This window comes from Rana temporaria, chromosome 4, assembly GCF_905171775.1.
Source record: "Rana temporaria chromosome 4, aRanTem1.1, whole genome shotgun sequence".
NCBI lineage: Eukaryota > Metazoa > Chordata > Amphibia > Anura > Ranidae > Rana > Rana temporaria.
The window spans coordinates 371158417-371175110 of record NC_053492.1 but is presented as its reverse complement, the minus strand read 5'-3'; the positions used below and the strand labels follow the sequence as shown (position 1 = coordinate 371175110).

At 42.2% G+C, this 16694-nt stretch overlaps 1 protein-coding gene across 2 annotated transcripts in view; it reads left to right on the top strand.

Annotated features, from left to right (window-relative positions):
- The window catches only part of SYNJ2 (synaptojanin 2), a 206682-nt gene extending 199497 nt beyond the window's left edge, over positions 1-7185 (top strand). For both annotated transcript variants that reach the window (XM_040350954.1, XM_040350955.1), the window contains exon 27: positions 5642-7185. In XM_040350954.1, the coding sequence (XP_040206888.1) occupies positions 5642-6688 (1047 nt within the window). In that variant the 3' untranslated portion in view covers positions 6689-7185. The remainder of the gene's footprint in view (positions 1-5641) is intronic.
- The last annotated feature ends 9509 nt before the right edge of the window (positions 7186-16694 follow it).

Below are 16694 nucleotides of genomic sequence, written 5' to 3'. Positions count from 1 at the left end.
GTTTTCTAACTCATTTTAACAGGTGTTTTTTTTTTTTTGGTGCATTAATGAGGGAAAGGGGCACTATGATTTTTTGATGAGGGAAAGGGGCACTATGTGCTTGCATTTTAGTGCAAGGTCCACTTTAAAAATATGAATTCTAATTTAAAGTTTTTATTAAAAGAATATATTGTACTTTGCCTTTGGACAAACATATACCAGCGCCAACTGTATTTATTGTAAACATTATCCACTTAGATGATATAGATACATTTTACAAATATCAGATTGGATGGTAAATTTCTACTATGTTTCAAAATGTAGGTTGATGTAGACACCACAACAAGGTAGGCAACAGGGTGGTTGATTCTAGGGTAGAGCAGCTAAAGTGGAGGAGTGGGGATTTGGGGAATTTTCTACCTAAAGTGTAGCTGTGTTCTTTCAGACATTCATTTTAGATTGTATTTATTAGAATGTTTTAGTGCATTGGGGGCACAAATCTGTTATCCAAGAAGAAGCAGGAGATTTAATATGTCACTCATGTAATATCTCACCAATAGAATCTATGGGAAATCTAAGAAATTATTAAAAGCAAGAAGAATATATGTATCAGGCTTTCAGAACAGTACTGAACACCACCAGTACCAGTATTAATGTTATGCTGCATACACACGATCGGAAATTCCGACAAGAAAACCGTGTATTTTTTTCCAATGGAATTTTGACTCAAGCTTGTGTTGCGTACACACGGTCACACAAAATTCTGACCATCAAGTACTCAGTGACGTACAACACTACGACGAGCCGAGAAAAATTAAGTTCAATGATTCCAAGTAGGGATGTCCCGATACCGATACTAGTATCGGTATCGGTACAGATACCGAGCATTTCCCCAAGTACTTGTACTCGGGGGTAATGCTCCGATACTTCACCCGATACCTGGGCGGTCAGTGTGGCAGGGGAGTTGCAAGTCTTCTCCGTGCTGTCTTCTCCCCCCACGCTGCCTTCGCCCCCCGTGCTGCCTTTGTCCCCCGTGCTCCATGCAATCTTGTCGTGCTCTGTGTTACCTTGTCCCCGTGCTCCGTGTTACCTTGTCCCCGTGCTCCGCGCTGCCTTGTCCCCTGTGCTCCGTGCCACCTTGTCCTCCGTGCCGCCTTGTCCCCGTGCTCCGCTCTGCCTTGTCCCCCGTGCTCCGTGCCGCCTTGTCCCCCATGCCGCCTTGTCCCTGTGCTCCACGCTGCCTTGTCCCCCGTGCTCTGTGCCGCCTTGTCCCCCATGCTCCGTGCCTCCTTGTCACCCGTGCCACCTTGTCCCCCGTGCTCCGTGCCGCCTTGTCCCCCGTGCTCTGTGCTGCCTAGTCCCCCGTGCTCCGTGCTGACTTCTCCCCCCGTCCGTGCAGCTCTCCCCCCCCCTTGTGCCGCTCTCCCCCCTCAATCTGTCAGGATAAAGAGTGGGTTTAGCGGCTCCTACCTTTTCAGAATGAACAGAGTCAGTAATCACTGACTCTGCCCATTCGCATAACTGAGCATCGTAACCTGTGTTTTTACGATGCTTCCGTTTATGAATGGAGAGAAGCTTCTCTATTCATTTCAGCTGAGGCTGCTGAGAAAGGGACTGGGGAATCTGTGTCCTTAGTCTCTTTCTCTGTCTTAAAGGGGAGATGTCAGAGGTCTGTTAAGACTCCTGATATCTCTCCAAGGACCCCCAACAGGGCTGATTAAAAAAAAAATTGCAATAAATATAAAAAAAAAAAAACACACTGACAATCCACTCCCCCCCCCCCCCAAAAAAAAAATCACTGTAAAAAAAAAAAAAATACTGCCACTGTCACATGACATTAAAAAAAGTATCGGTATTCGGTATCGGCGAGTAAAAAAAAGTATCGTACTTGTACTCGGTCTCAAAAAAGTGGTATCGGGACAACCCTAATTCCAAGCATGCGTTGACTTGATTCCGAGCATGCTTGTTTTTTGTGCGTCGGAATTGCATACAGACGATCGTAATTTCCGACAAGAACTTTTCCCATCTGAAAATGTAAGAGTCAGCTCTCAAATTTTTGCTGTGGGAAATTCCGATAAAAAAAGTCCTATGGGGCCTACACACGGTCGGAATTTCCGACCAAATGCTCAACAACTTTTCTTGTTGGAAATTCTGCTTGTGTGTATGCAGCATTAGTATTAATGGAGCTTAAAAGCCACTGTTTGAGAGTAAAGAGTTTGAGACATATACTGTATAAGTTAATGCAGAAGGACCTGGTCACATTTTGATGAGCTTTTATAAAAACAAAAAACAAAAGATAATATTCTGAGTGAAGAAAATTCACACTTTTTACTGCTTTCATTGTTTACCACCAGGTCTTTTAGGATCTGGAAAATTTTAAATCCAACCAATGTTTTTTTTTTTTTTTTAGACCAGACCTATTATAAATATGTGCACATGTAGTTATGAAAAATTTAATTTAGCATTGTATGGATTCCTCAAGGGAAGCCTTTCATAGTCTAGTAAATGAAAGCACACAATTTTTATTATATCAGTATACACACATGAACAGCTACAGTATGTTTTCTGGATATTATTTTAGTATGGTTTTCAGAACGCTGTTGCAAAATGTACATTATATCATAATTGTACAGTACAGGACACAGAACTGGCCTCATACACCACAGGTTATATGCTGCTTCATGATATATTAGATTGTACCAATATAACCCCACTCACTCTGTGGGGCTCCAGTTTTTGTTAGTGTCCTTAGGTGATGGGCCTATTCTTCTCTGGAGAAGTATTCTTTTATTTTTAAAACGACTGAAGTTTTTTACTATCTGAATCCTATATCAACATCTGGCTGATTTTTGCCTTGTGCTACCTAGCAGTTTCTGGATACATGGGGCCCAAATGTAATGTTTGCTCCGGGCACTGGGCCCTGCATTAGGCACCTATTTTGGCTTAAAGTTGGCTGTAGTGTGCTATACAGGTCCAGGGCCATGGTCCATTTCTAAGGTTCCCAGTCTCTGAAAACCCCTTTAGGTATATGCCCACTGTAACCGGCTTATATGACCCAATGTTGTGGATCAGAAATGACAGGGTTTCACTGTATACAGACTCCAGTTCCTGGCTTTAAACAATACTATCCACAGGTCTTGGCACACTCTGCAGTTTAGTGGGCAGAGGCTTTGGGTGTTCACTTTATTGTTTAACCCGTGTATTTTGCCTCATTTCAACGAGCATTTTCTGTGTTTTATTTCCCTCCTATTTTCTGAAGGAGGAGGTACTATAACTGTGTCATACCTTGCAGATGTTTCCACCTGCATGTTTCAGCCGAGAAATCATGTAGTAAGTTGCTGCATTCCCACGGCCATTTTCTACAGGGACAAAACCACAGGAACTCTGTCAGCACCTGGGTTTTAGCTGCTTCTTCCCCGGACACACAAACCCCCATGTTTTTTCTACACTCCTGAACCCCCACACTGGTGATTCCCTCTCTAAAATAATAGTGGATCACAGTCACATGAAAGCTGGGACAAAAAGGCAGAATAGCATACATTCTGCAGATGGCCTACAGGAAACACAGAATACCGCTCAGGTTAATGGCTGTTCCCTTTCCTGGAGCAATGTCTAAGGCCTCGTACACACGATAGGTTAACCAGAGGACAACGGTCTGGAGGACCATTGTCCTAGGTTAACCTATGAAGCTGACTGATGGTCCGTCGTGCCTACACATCATCAGTTAAAAAACCGATCGTATCAGAATGCGGTGAAGTAAAACACAACAACGTGCTGAAAAAAAAGTTCAATGCTTCCAAGCATGTGTCGACTTGATTCTGAGCATGCAGTGATTTTTAACTGATAGACGTGCCTACTAACGATCGTTTTTTTACCATTGGTTAGGAAGCCATAGGTTAATTTTAAAGCAAGTTGGCTTTTTTTTAACCTAAGGTTAAATAACCTATGGGGCCTACACACGATCGCTTTGGATCGATGAAAACGGTCCATCAGACTGTTGTCCTCTGGTTAACCTATCGTGTGTACGAGGCCTTAGTGTGAAACTGCTCCATAGGCCCCTTGTTCCATCCTGCTTCTCAGTCCTTGGCTTTAACGGATAGGAGTATCACTGATTTGGTTAATCCCACCTTACTTATGGAATTACCATCATTCATGGAAGACCTTCTTTGCATCGTGGGAGGACAGAAGGCTTAACCATATTTTGGCTTTTCTTCAGTCTGGTTTTCACCAGAGTTTGGCCCTGAATACCCTCAATGGATAGCTTTCTGCCCTAGTCCCTGTTCACACTGGTGTACTGTGTGATATCGCATGTGGTTCGCAATGCACTGCAGTGCAAATCACATGCAGTGCCTGTGTGATGTGATATTGGCCATACATATTTGCATCGCATTTTGACCACATCGTGCAGGACCCTTTTTTTGGTCCGCACCAGAATCGTATCGCATGGGTGTCTGAACTGACAGTTCGCACTGATCTGAGGGCACCCAAGCAGGAGCGGTCCTGAGCCATTGCTGCTCTGTATGTCCATTCACACACAGAGCCATGGCTCAGCCCCGCCTCTTCCTCTCCCGATTTAGCTTTTGGCAGTAGTGGGAGCCATTGTGCCAATCAGCTGTGTGAGTCCCCAGAGAGGCAAGGCTCTCATGGACAATGCTGGATCGAGAGGGGCTCAGGTAAGCATTAGGGGGGCTGCTGCACTTTACAACCACTTTAAGGAGGTTTTGAGACCAAAATTGTTCTTTATATCTAAGGTGGTCTCTTCTTTCCACCTAATTTAGAACACTGTCCGTCCATCCCTTTGTCCTGCTCCAAAAACATGACAAGGAATGTCACTTACATTGTTTGGATGTTGTTAGGGCTGTCAGTCTACTTGGCAGACACTGCCTTTTTTGCAAGACAAAGTCCCTGTTTGGTCTACCTGGAGTTCCTCATAGACACCCTACTTCGCGCTCCACTGTTGCCAGGTGCATCGGACAACTCATCTTCAGGGCTACACCCTGAAGGAAAATGTTCCCCCCTTTCCCATCAGAACCCATTCCACCAGGGCTTTTTGTATCTCGTGACTTTTTAGCATCTAACATCTGTATCTCAAATTTGCAAGGCTACCATCTGGTCCTCTGTTCCCACCTTTTTTAAGGTCTGCCAGGTGGACGTACAGGCCTCACCTGATGCAAGTTTTGGCTACAAGGAGCTTTAAGTTTGTTTTTTGTTTGGGTTCTTTTAACCTTTGTGTTTTTTATCTGTTTCAGATTGGTAAGTTACAGGCTGCTATGCCTTCAGTTTTATTGTTTGTGTACGTCCCATGGTCTATGAATTCCAATTCTGTGCTATACTATAAAGATAATGAGAATTTTGACTTGCCTGTAAATTCCTTATTTTAGAGTACAGTACTGGACAGAGATTGAATTACTTCAAATTGCTTTCACTGAAGCCTCATGAAGTGGTCAGGGTTACATGGGTAAGTTGTAGGGTAAGCTTTACAAAAAAGATTTTGCAGATGACCAGTTACCTGAAGGTGACACCTTTTTAACCAATGGTCTATGAATACCAGTCCTGTACTGTACTCCAAGATAAGTTACAATTCTTATTTTTTGTGCATATTAAATATTTAAGCTGTTTGGCAGTACTTTAATTTACATAAACACTTTATCTTTTTGGAAAGCTACTTAATCCAGAACAGAAGACAGAGCAACATCAGCCATCAAGTGAAAAAAACTCACCACAAGTACCTCCAAAATTGGCACATCATGCTGGGGTTTCAGATGGTTTAACACCTTTGAGGCCTCCACCTCGAGTACCTGCAAAACCAAAACCAGAACCATCAGTGAATTCAGCTGATCTAGAAATACTCTCAGATATTATGTTATCTGCATCTGTTAAGAAAATTGAGGTATCAGGAATAAGTGATTCAGTTCAATTGCAGTCTGCTGAAAAACTGGTGGTGTGTACAGAAACCCATCCTACAAAACAAGCAGCAACTGATGTTGAATCTACGGGTTTGATTACTATACTTGAAGACCAATCAAAATCTGATCTAAATAGTTTATCTATTTCAACAGCACTTCTGGCATCCAGACCAGAGGCGCAGATGGACAATACTTGCCCTGCAGACTTCTCAACCAATGCATTGATTTCAAAAAAGGAGCACAAAGTAGAAACTGCAGACATAAGTGAAACGCCTAAAATATACCCAGTACCCAAACCAAGGACAATGCTGCCTTCTCAAACTGTAAAAACGAAAGAAGGTGATAAAATACTTTCACCAACAGAAAATAGTTGCACATCTGAGTGTAATTCGTTAATCCCAGCAGTGCCTCCAAGGAGAAAAAAGTCTGCTCCTGCAGCTTTCCACCTTCAGGTGTTACAAAGCAACAAAAGTTTGCTTCAGGTTGATGTATCTTCAAATTCCAATAACAACAACAACAATCATAAGGAAGGATGTCTAATAGACCTAGATATGGATTTTGCTGGAACGGTAAGCACAACAGGCGACAGTAATCCCTTAGCCAGCAACACTAAACCACTAGAGCCACAAAGAAGCTGGTCTTCTAAGGAACTGAAACTTCAAGATTTTGATGATAAGAAGTTAGTTCAGTCATCAAATGATCATATGTCTTCTGTACAGGTTACGGACGATTGGCTAATGAGCCAAGATGAGGAAAAAAGTGAAAATACTATTTTGAAGAGCAGCTTCGATTCTCCTTGGTAAATGCAAAGATGTATTTAATATAATGCTGGCCATACTCTATGGGAGATCTATACTATATGCGTTATTTTGTCATAATAATAGTGTGTAGGTCACAAATAAGGAAATGGAAAACCTCCATACAGATCCTGCAGGTTGGAAAATGCTGGTACATTCTTGTTAATTTATCCTTGCTGAGCAAAAATAACTTGGTACAGCATTTGTTAACTTATTATAGTTACTATTACTAAGGACTTTTTCAAACCACACAAAACAGTGCATATGCATTTTGGGTGAAAAAGCTCCTGGGTCTAATTATTCCCCCTAACTAAAGCCAAGTATAGCTTTCGTCTGTTTCCTGAATTCTGCAATGTAAGCACTCGATTAAAAGAACAAGTAAATGAGCTTAGCCATTAAGCAATTTGTCATATGCAGGTCAAGTATAACGCATACTGTTAGGCCGCGTACACACGATCGATCCAAACCGATGAGAATGGTCCGACGGACCGTTTTCATCGGTTCACAGCTGAAGTGGCCTGATGGTCTGATGTGCGTACACACCATCAGTTCAAAAACCGATCGGGTCAGAACACGGTGACGTAAAACACACGACGTGCTTCCAAGCATGCATCGACTTGATTCTGAGCATGCGCAGGTTTTGAACTGATGCTTTTGTGTACTAACCATCGGTTTGGACCTATCGGGCAGTGGTCCATCAGTTCGATTTTAAAGCAAGTTCTAAAATTTTTGACCGAAGGACAACAGACCGATGGGCCGTACACACGTTCGGTTTGGACCAATGAAACTGGACTTCAGTCCGTTTTCATCGGTTTGGACCGACCGTGTGTAAGCGGCCTTAGACAGGTGAATTTGGTTGGTTGCTGATTGGTCGGTAAGTTTGAGCTTGGATACTCTATGTTGTTTTTGCAAGTATAAAACCACCAAGCTATGAAATCAAGCTAATTATGTATCGGCAAACTTAGATACCATAACCAACTTTTTTCATAAAGTAGTGTTTTTATTCAACATTATGCTAGTGGTCCAGAGGTCAGGGGCTGTCCATACCCAAGGGGTATGAACAATATATTTTTCACTTGGTATGCATATACACTGTCTAGTACATGTTGCAGATGCTCTTTAGCTTAACACTCATTAGTCCCTTTTTACCATTTGCAACTGTTTGTACTTTTACACTGCGCTGTTGTGCTATGAATTCAGCAAAATCTTTCCTAAACAACCAAAAACCATCATATGACCTGTGGAAGGAGTGTTTGGTTACCCTAACATGTCTAAAGCAGCTCAGCACTGTAAATCAAAACTAGCTTGTTGTAGACATATTTCAGTACTCATGCACTGAACTATAACCACTAAACAAAGTGCTTTGTGTATTAAAGTTTAATAAGAAATAGCCATTTGTTCGCTTTTCCCTTGTTTTCTAACCTGCATTGGCTTATTTGTTCTCATGAGCAATGCAGACAATTCCTTCGTCAGACATTTTTTTATACTGTAGCCCTTAGGGTTTGAGCTAGGGGTAATTTAGAATCTCAACATTTGTAAAAAAAAAAATTGAAAGATATCTGTAGTGTATTTTAATTACCACACATTTAAGGTTTCTTATGTAACTTTCACCTGAAAGTGATTTTTGCTGTGACCTACATTACATGCTTCCATATTTTTATAATTGTATTTAATAGGGGTTGTAAAGTTCTGTTGTGAACCATTACAGTTGATATGCACAATATTAAGATGTTTGAAGAGAAACATTCCTTTCATTCACACTATTTGCTCGTCAACCACTTTGATAGAAGCACAAAAAACGAATTGATCAAATATGTTCTTGCCTGCTGTTGCACGTCTCTTCTGTTTTTTTGTTATCTTTTATGAAGGTCACATATTTTTTTTATATATCAAATTATCAGGGAATCCCATTCCACACCTGTGAATTGTCCTGATTTTAGTTTGGACAGTTACAGTTCTTAAAACTCATAAATGAGCAGGACCCCGAGAAAATGGACGTGTTTGAGAACTGCAGTGTGAGGCCTCAATATATACTAAGGCCTCTTTCACACGGAGCGGACCGTTTTTGTGTCCGCTCCGTGTGTGTCCGTCGGCTTAGCGGGGATCATCCATAATCCCCGCTGAGCTGTCGGCGGACAGGGCGGTCCCCGCACACTGTGCAGAGACCGCCCTGTCTTTCCTCCGCTCTCCCCTATGGGGAATCGGATGAAGACGGACCGTCTGTCCGTCTTCATCCGATCCGTTCCGCCGGACGGAAGAAAAATAAGGTTTTCTTCCGTCCGAAAAAAACGGATCCTGACGGACGCGGATGGTTGCGGACGTTAGCAGATGCTCCATCCGCTAACGGACGCGATCCCATAGGGATGCATTACAAGTCCGTAAACGGACTTGTAATAAACGGACGAACGGTCCGCCAATGTGAAAGGGGCCTAATTTGAGAATTTACAATACTACTATATTCTGTACACAACATGTAAAAGCAAATTAAGATAAGGTACAGATTCTAATTTTGTAATTTTTAGTTTAATATTAACAAAACATGGTGAAAATGTTTGTATGGTCCAGATGAATACCATATTTTATCTAAACAGTAGTGTTTAATCTGAGAATAATTAACCTAAATCACTGTTTAATAAAATTCTCTTAAAATACCTGTCTCTTAAATTTCAAGGTGACTGTTTGTCGAGCCCTCTGTTTCTTGCTGTGTCCCTTTGCTGTCTGCACTATACCTATGATGGTAAACATTTGATATGATTTTTCTTTTTTAAATAAACTCTAGTAAAACACCCCTGTGGAGTATGTTGTATTTTTTGAGTTACACAAGGAAGTTTTCAATGAATGCCCTGTGCACACGAGCGGAATTTCTGTCGGAAAAAAGTTGGATGGTTTTTCAGACGTAATTCCGCTCAAGCTTGGCTTGCATACACACGGTCACACAAAAGTTCTGGGTGACGTACAACACTACGACGAGGCGAGAAAAAGAAATTCAATGCTTCCGAGAATGCGTCGAATTGTTTCTGAGCATGCGTGTTTTTTTTCCCGTTGGAAAAATTGAGAACCTGCTCTCAAACTTTTGCTGGCGGAAATTCCGACTGCAAAAGTGTGATGGAGCATACACACGGTCGGAATTTCTGATGAAAAGCTCAAATCAGACTTTTGCTGGCGGAAATTCCGCTTGTGTGTATGGGGCATTAGGCTCTGGTTAAAGTGAGCTTCAGTGTGGTTAAGGTTGTAACAGGCTACACACAGACTGGTTTCAGATCACTTTGCCCTGTTTTTTTAAATATACAGTATGTCCAGGCAATACTCACATCTAGCCCATTCTAGAAAATGTCCAGTACTATATTTTCTTTTGCCTTGTTCGAACTCTCATGAATAGAAATTGCCCGTGGGACTTTAAAGGAGCTGCACCAAACAAAAACAAATGAATACATTCTTAAAAAAATCCAAGCTTTTATTTACATACATAATTAAAATCATATTAAAAGTACATTAAATGTATCCAAAAATGGTATAATAGCATATATGCATATAAAGACAAAACTCAATGGGGCAGATTCACAGAGCAAGTACGCCGGCGTATCTACTGATACGCCGGCGTACTTTCAAATTTCCCGCGTCATATCTTTAGTTTGAATCCTCAAACCAAGATACGACGGCATCTGGGTTCGATACGACAGGCGTACGGCTTCGTACGCCTTCGGATCGCAGATGCAATACTTCGGCGTCCGCTGGGTGGAGTTTGCGTCATTTTCCGCGTCGGGTATGCAAATTAGCTTTTTCCCACGATCCACGAACGTACGCACGGCCGTCGCATTCTCTTACGTCGTCTCTAGTTGGCTTTTTCCGGCGTATAGTTAAAGCTGCTATTTTGTGGCGTATAGATAGACTTGCCATGTTAAAGTATGGCCGTCGTTCCCGCAACGAAATTTTAATATTTTTTTTTGCGTAAGTCGTCCGTGAATAGGGATGGACGTAACTCACGTCTAAGTTCAAAAATTGACGTCGGTGCGACGTCATTTCACGCAAAGCACGGCGGGAAATTTCTGGACGACGCATGCACAGTTTATTCGGCGCGGGGACGCGCTTCATTTAAATGAAACCCGCCAATTTTAATTCTGCCGCCAGAAATACACTACGCCGCCGTAACTTACGGCGCAAAATCTTTGTGGATTTGAAAGTACGCCAGGTAAGGTACGGCGGCGTAGCGTATCTCTGATACGCGCCGCAAGTGTAATTGTATGTGAATCTGCCCCAATGTGTTTCGTGAAGCAACGTTCACTTCTTCAGGAGATATAAATATTCAAAAGGATATCTCCAAAAAAACATGTCATTGGTATACCATAGTAAAAAACGAGTACCCAAAGGAGGATATCTGCAAAAAAGGAAACACTTGCCAATAGATCAAAGTTGATGGGCAGTAAAGATATAACTTTCCCACCAACCAAACAACCTATATGGAATGTAGAACCCTTCACCGGCAAAAAATGGATGTGAAATGGAAAAGCATCATGAGAGTCTTGTCTGGGAGCTGTGGAAAGGGCCACCAGGCACAAAACACACAGCGGTCACAAACCAGGACCAACCAGATGCAGTGAGCAACTGCAAAAAATGTATGAAGGAGTGAGGGTGTGAAAACACGATAACGAAATATAAAACACAAAATACAAAAGTAAGAGTGAAAAGCTGGCTCAAACAATAGGGATAAGAAAGATGATGATTGTGAACCTGTAAACACAGTTATAGGATAGACATGTGCATTCGTTTTCGTTCAAATGCATTTTCGGGTATTTTTATTATCGTTTTAACAAACGAAAGGGAACGCCCGAAATCCGAAAGATCTGACATAAAAAAAATTGTTATTTTCGTTTTTGTTGCTATAACAGTTCGATATAGATAGAAGATTCAACATGACGCTAACAATAGCAATCTTTGTCTATCGAACCTGTGGTCAAATGTGCCTAACCTAACTCTATTAGTCCAAGATTATTCTACATAGAGAGGAAAGATTCGACATAGAGAGAAAAGATTTGACATTATAGAGACTGTGTTCATTCGACATGAACGACGAAGATTCGACAATGCAGGGAAAAACATACAAACGTCGAATCTGTCATTGAAGGCTTATGGTGTCTGTCGAAAGTTCTAAGAAGAACGTACATCGTACATTTCCGGTCAAATGCTCTGCCCATAGGCTATAGAAGAATTTGAATGTTGGTTGACTAGTAATAATAATTCATAAATATAATTATTACTAGTGTCATACAACATTAGAATTCTTCTATAGCTTGTAGGCGGAACATTTGACCAGAAATGTACGATTAGCTGCTCCGTCGAAACTTCTTAGAACATTCGACAGACACCATAAGCCTTCAATGACAGATTTGACCTTAATTAATTCGGATTTTTGGACAAATGCATTTTTTAGCTAAACAAAATAACTAAAAACAATTTTCGGGAGTAACTAAATACATTTTTTTTTTTTCGGACGAAAACGAAGTTCCGAAACAAAATATTTCTGTGTGCACATGTCTATTATAGGATAATAATTATAACAAAGTGCAGCCTAATTTACTGTCTTTTGCCTTGTTCCTGTAGAGAAACCGCTTTTATTACTTCATAATAGATCTTGACTGGGCTTGCAAAATTCTTGCAGAGGCCAATGATACAAGCTCAAATCCTATTGACAATGACACACCTCCAGAAATATAGCTTCCATAAGCACTGTGGTCCCCATGGCTCTTGGTCCCCTATCTATGTACCTTAATAGCAATAAATGTAAGTAAAAAAAAAGTGTAAAAGAATGAAAGGTATACCTCAGCACTTAACCCCCACCACAAAAACAAGAATAGGGTAAAAAATATATATATATGAATAAATTAGAATGTAGAGCGTCTGGGATGGAAAGGTCACATGCACCTAAAAGTAAGTATACAGATTTTTTTTATACAGGATATGCAGAAATGGTAGGAGAAGGATGAGGGAAAATTTTTAAGAATAGTATTAGGCCCCGTACACACAAGGAGACATGTCCGATGAAAACGGTCCGTGGACCGTTTTCATCGGACATGTCTCCTGGGAGCTTTTGGTCTGATGTGTGTACACACCATCAGACCAAAATCCCCGCGGACAGAGAACGCGGTGACGTAGAAGACACCGACGTTCTCAAACACGGAAGTGTAATGCTTCCACGCATGCGTCGAATCAATTCGACACATGCGCGGGATTTTGGGACGCTGGTTACACGTCATAAACAGCGGACATGTCCGATTAGGTGTACTAACCATCGGACATAAGACAAACTGCTAAGAAACTTTTGTCCGCTGGAAACCTGTCCGCTAGGCCGTACACACGGTCGGACATGTCCGCGGACCAGTTTCAGCGGACATGTTCGACCGTGTGTACACGGCCTTAGACTTTACTATCACTTTAAAGCCTGACCTATGGACACTTTTGGGTACCAAAATGTGTTGCCATTTCATGGGAACATGAAATTTAACTTTGTGTCCGGACTGGTTCACCCCTTTCCAGTTCAGGCCATTTTTCAGATTTCAGTACTGTCACACTTCGAATGACAACTAGTCATGCAGCACTGTACCCAAATTAATGTAATATATTTTTTTGAGTCCGTGCTTTCTCTAGGTCTTTTGGTGTTTTTTTTTTTATTTTTGCTAAATAAATGAAAAAAAAAATGGAAAATATTTCTCATAGTTTTTGTTATTTTACAAATAAATAATCTTTTTTCATAAATCTAGGTCAAAATGCATTCTACCACATTTCTTTATTAACCATTTGCTTACTGGGCACTTAAACCCCCCTCCTGCCCAGACCAATTTTCAGCTTTCAGCACTCTCACTCTTTGAATGACAATTGTGCGGTCATACAACACTGTACCCAAATTACATTTTTATCATTTTTTCCCCACAAATAGAGCTTTCTTTTGGTGGTATTTGATCACCTCTGCGGTTTTTATTTTTTGTTAAAACAAAAAAAAATACAGAATTAAAGAAAAAAAATACAAAAACGTTTTATATTTTGTTATAAAAATTGTTTTCCTTCATTGATGTACGCTGATGAGGCTGCTCTGATGGGCACCTATAGACTTCACTGATGGGCTGCACTGGTGGGCACCAATAAGGTGCTACTAATGGGCCCTGAGAGGCAGCATTGGTGGGCACAGAGGTGACACTGAGGTGGCACTGAAGGGCATTGATAGGTGGCACTGGTGGGCACTGAGAATTGGCACTAATAGGTGGCACTGATGGCAGTGATGGGCACTGATGGATGGCAGTGATGGGCACTGATGGGTGAGACTGAAAAGCAGCACTGCTAGGTGACACTGAGGCACTGACTGGCACTAGTGGTGGGCATTGATAGGTGGCAGTAATGGGCACTGATAGGTGGTACAGATTGACACTGACAGGCGACACTGGTGGTCACTGGCAGGGGGCACTGGTGTGAACTAATGAGGCTGATGTGCCTCTTCCACTGGGGATGTCCCATACACAGAAGCCAGTGATCGGCTTTTTTTTCTCCTCACGCTGTCGGGGACGAGGGGGAAAAAAAAATTATTACCGAACTTTGTTTTCATCACGTGATCAGCTCTCATTGGCTGACAGCTGATCACTTGGTAAGGGGCCGGGACCGGATATGTGATCACCCGAGTCTCAGTGACTCGGTTATCACATCGCATGCAAAGGGGAGGACGTCTATTAACGTCCTCCCGGCAATTGAGGTCCGTGCTGTAGCCATCATTCGACTATAGTGCGGGCCCCTAGTAGGGTTGCCACCTCATCCCTTTAAACCAGAACACATATTAATTTAACAGGTTCTGTGGCTGATTAAGGTGGTAATTAAACTCATCTGGTGCCATATCAGCATTACACTAGCCACAGAACATGTGTAATCCATATGTGTTTGTGATTAAAGGGATGAGGTGGCAAGCCTAGCCCCTAGTGGTTAAAAAAATAGCAAAAATCAATGTATATTATTTAGCCTGTGTTAAAGTTAGTCTACAAACTATGGTACAAAGAGTATATTTGAAAATTGATCGGTCCTATAGTACAGTACTAACTGTCTATTTCAGTCTTGAACTGGTGTCTTACAGAAACATAGTCGGTCAGATGCGCAGATCCGGTGGCAGGCAGAAACAAGGTCAATAAACAGGCAAGGACAGACAGCAGGCAGAGGCAACACTGCACTGGTGTAATGGTAAACAGGAATACAGTTGCTGGCTGCACTGGTCTTCTGACATTGGGGTTTGTGTAGCAGTGATCAGGAGCACTGTTGCTGGCTTGAAACAAGAAAAGCTGCTCCAGGTGAGTGAGTCTCTCTGGTTAATTTCCACACACACACTAGTCAGGTACTAGCCCAGCTTGCATGCTGTGTAACGTGAAGAAATAATTCCGGATTTTTTATTACACTGATTGCTTGCACAGCCATAATGGCAATCATTATAAGCAATCATTTCTGACAGTGCTCAGCTGCATTCATGCAACTATTGAGCATGCTGTAATTGGCCCTGTACCATGTGATCACTGTGACCAGTCACAGAGATCACAGTAGTAAACAATGGCGTCATTAAGGACAGACACTATTTACTATTGTGATTGGTCATAGTAATCACATGGTGCAGGGCCAATCACAGCAGCCCTGTTCCCCGATCTGTGATTGGACACAGTGGTCACAGATTGCATTGTTGCGCACTCCAGGAAGTGCACGAGCAGCCAGTATGGGTACATCCATCCGAATTGGTGCTGCTTCTGCCTGGTCATATACAGTATCTACATTGGCCAGACGGGGGGTGGTTAAAAGCTTGACATGTTGCGCATCTATTTACTCAGTGAAACTGCATCTTTGATATTTTGCCAAAAAATGACATAATATAGTGTTAGTGCACTACAACTAACTTTAGTTTATTTTCTAAAAGCAATATATTTTTTTACCTAAATGCATTCCCTGCATTAGGGTAAAAAATGTCCCAGTAGTGCTTTCACCCCCTCCAACTCCCTATATACTTACCTATCTTGATCCAGGGATGTGCCTGTCTACAGCGGTGCTGGTCCCTGTCCCCCGCCTTACAAGACACAGAGGCCATTGGCTCCTGCTGTTGTCAATCAAACCCTGTGAGAAGATAGCGGGGGCAGGGCCAAGCTGCGCTGTGTGTGTCTCCTGTATACTCACAGCAGGGTTCCCCATAGCACACAGCTTGATATGGAGGCACGCAAATGGTAAAGCAGGAGCCGAGAGCGCTGGTGGGGGGTCCCAAGAGGAGGAAGTTCAGGGCCACTATGTGCAATACCATTGCAAAAAGCAGGTAAGTATATAATTTTTCTTCTTATAGGAAAAAATTAAGACTTTACAATCACTTTAATAAACCATTGTGCTAATTTGTGACATAAACAATTGGAAATGCCTCCATCCACTAAACAAGAGTGGGAGTGACCTAGAAAAAGATGATTAAAAAGAACTGCTCCCTGGCCACCTACCTCTAAATTAACATAGCAGCTGCTTGGGTGAGTACACGCTGCCATGGCCTTGATACTTGGCTTCATAGGGCAGCAATTTTTACTCACCATGTCAAGTTTCACAGGCAGCATCGCCTGTCAAACTTGCCCGTTGAGCTCAATGTGGCACATTCAGGAGGCAGCAGTATCACCTCCTGCACTAACAGTGGGAGGGTCTTAAAAAAGCATTAAATTACCAGAAGTGTACTTAAAGCGGGGGTTCACCCTATTAATAATCAAAAAAAAAAAAATTAGGCATAGTAGCGCGAGCTACAGTATGCCTGTCTTTATTTTTTTATCCCCGTACTCACTGTGCAATCGTAGAGACAAGATTCCGACTCCCCTCGGGGAATGGGCGTTCCTATGGAGAGGGAAGGTGATTGACGGCCGCATCTGGCACGTCACGCGTCTCCGGAAATAGCCGAAATAGGATTTGGCGCTTCACGGCGCCTGTGCATAGTCTGTGCGCAGGCGCCGTATAGCGCCGTGAAGAGCCGAGACCTGTT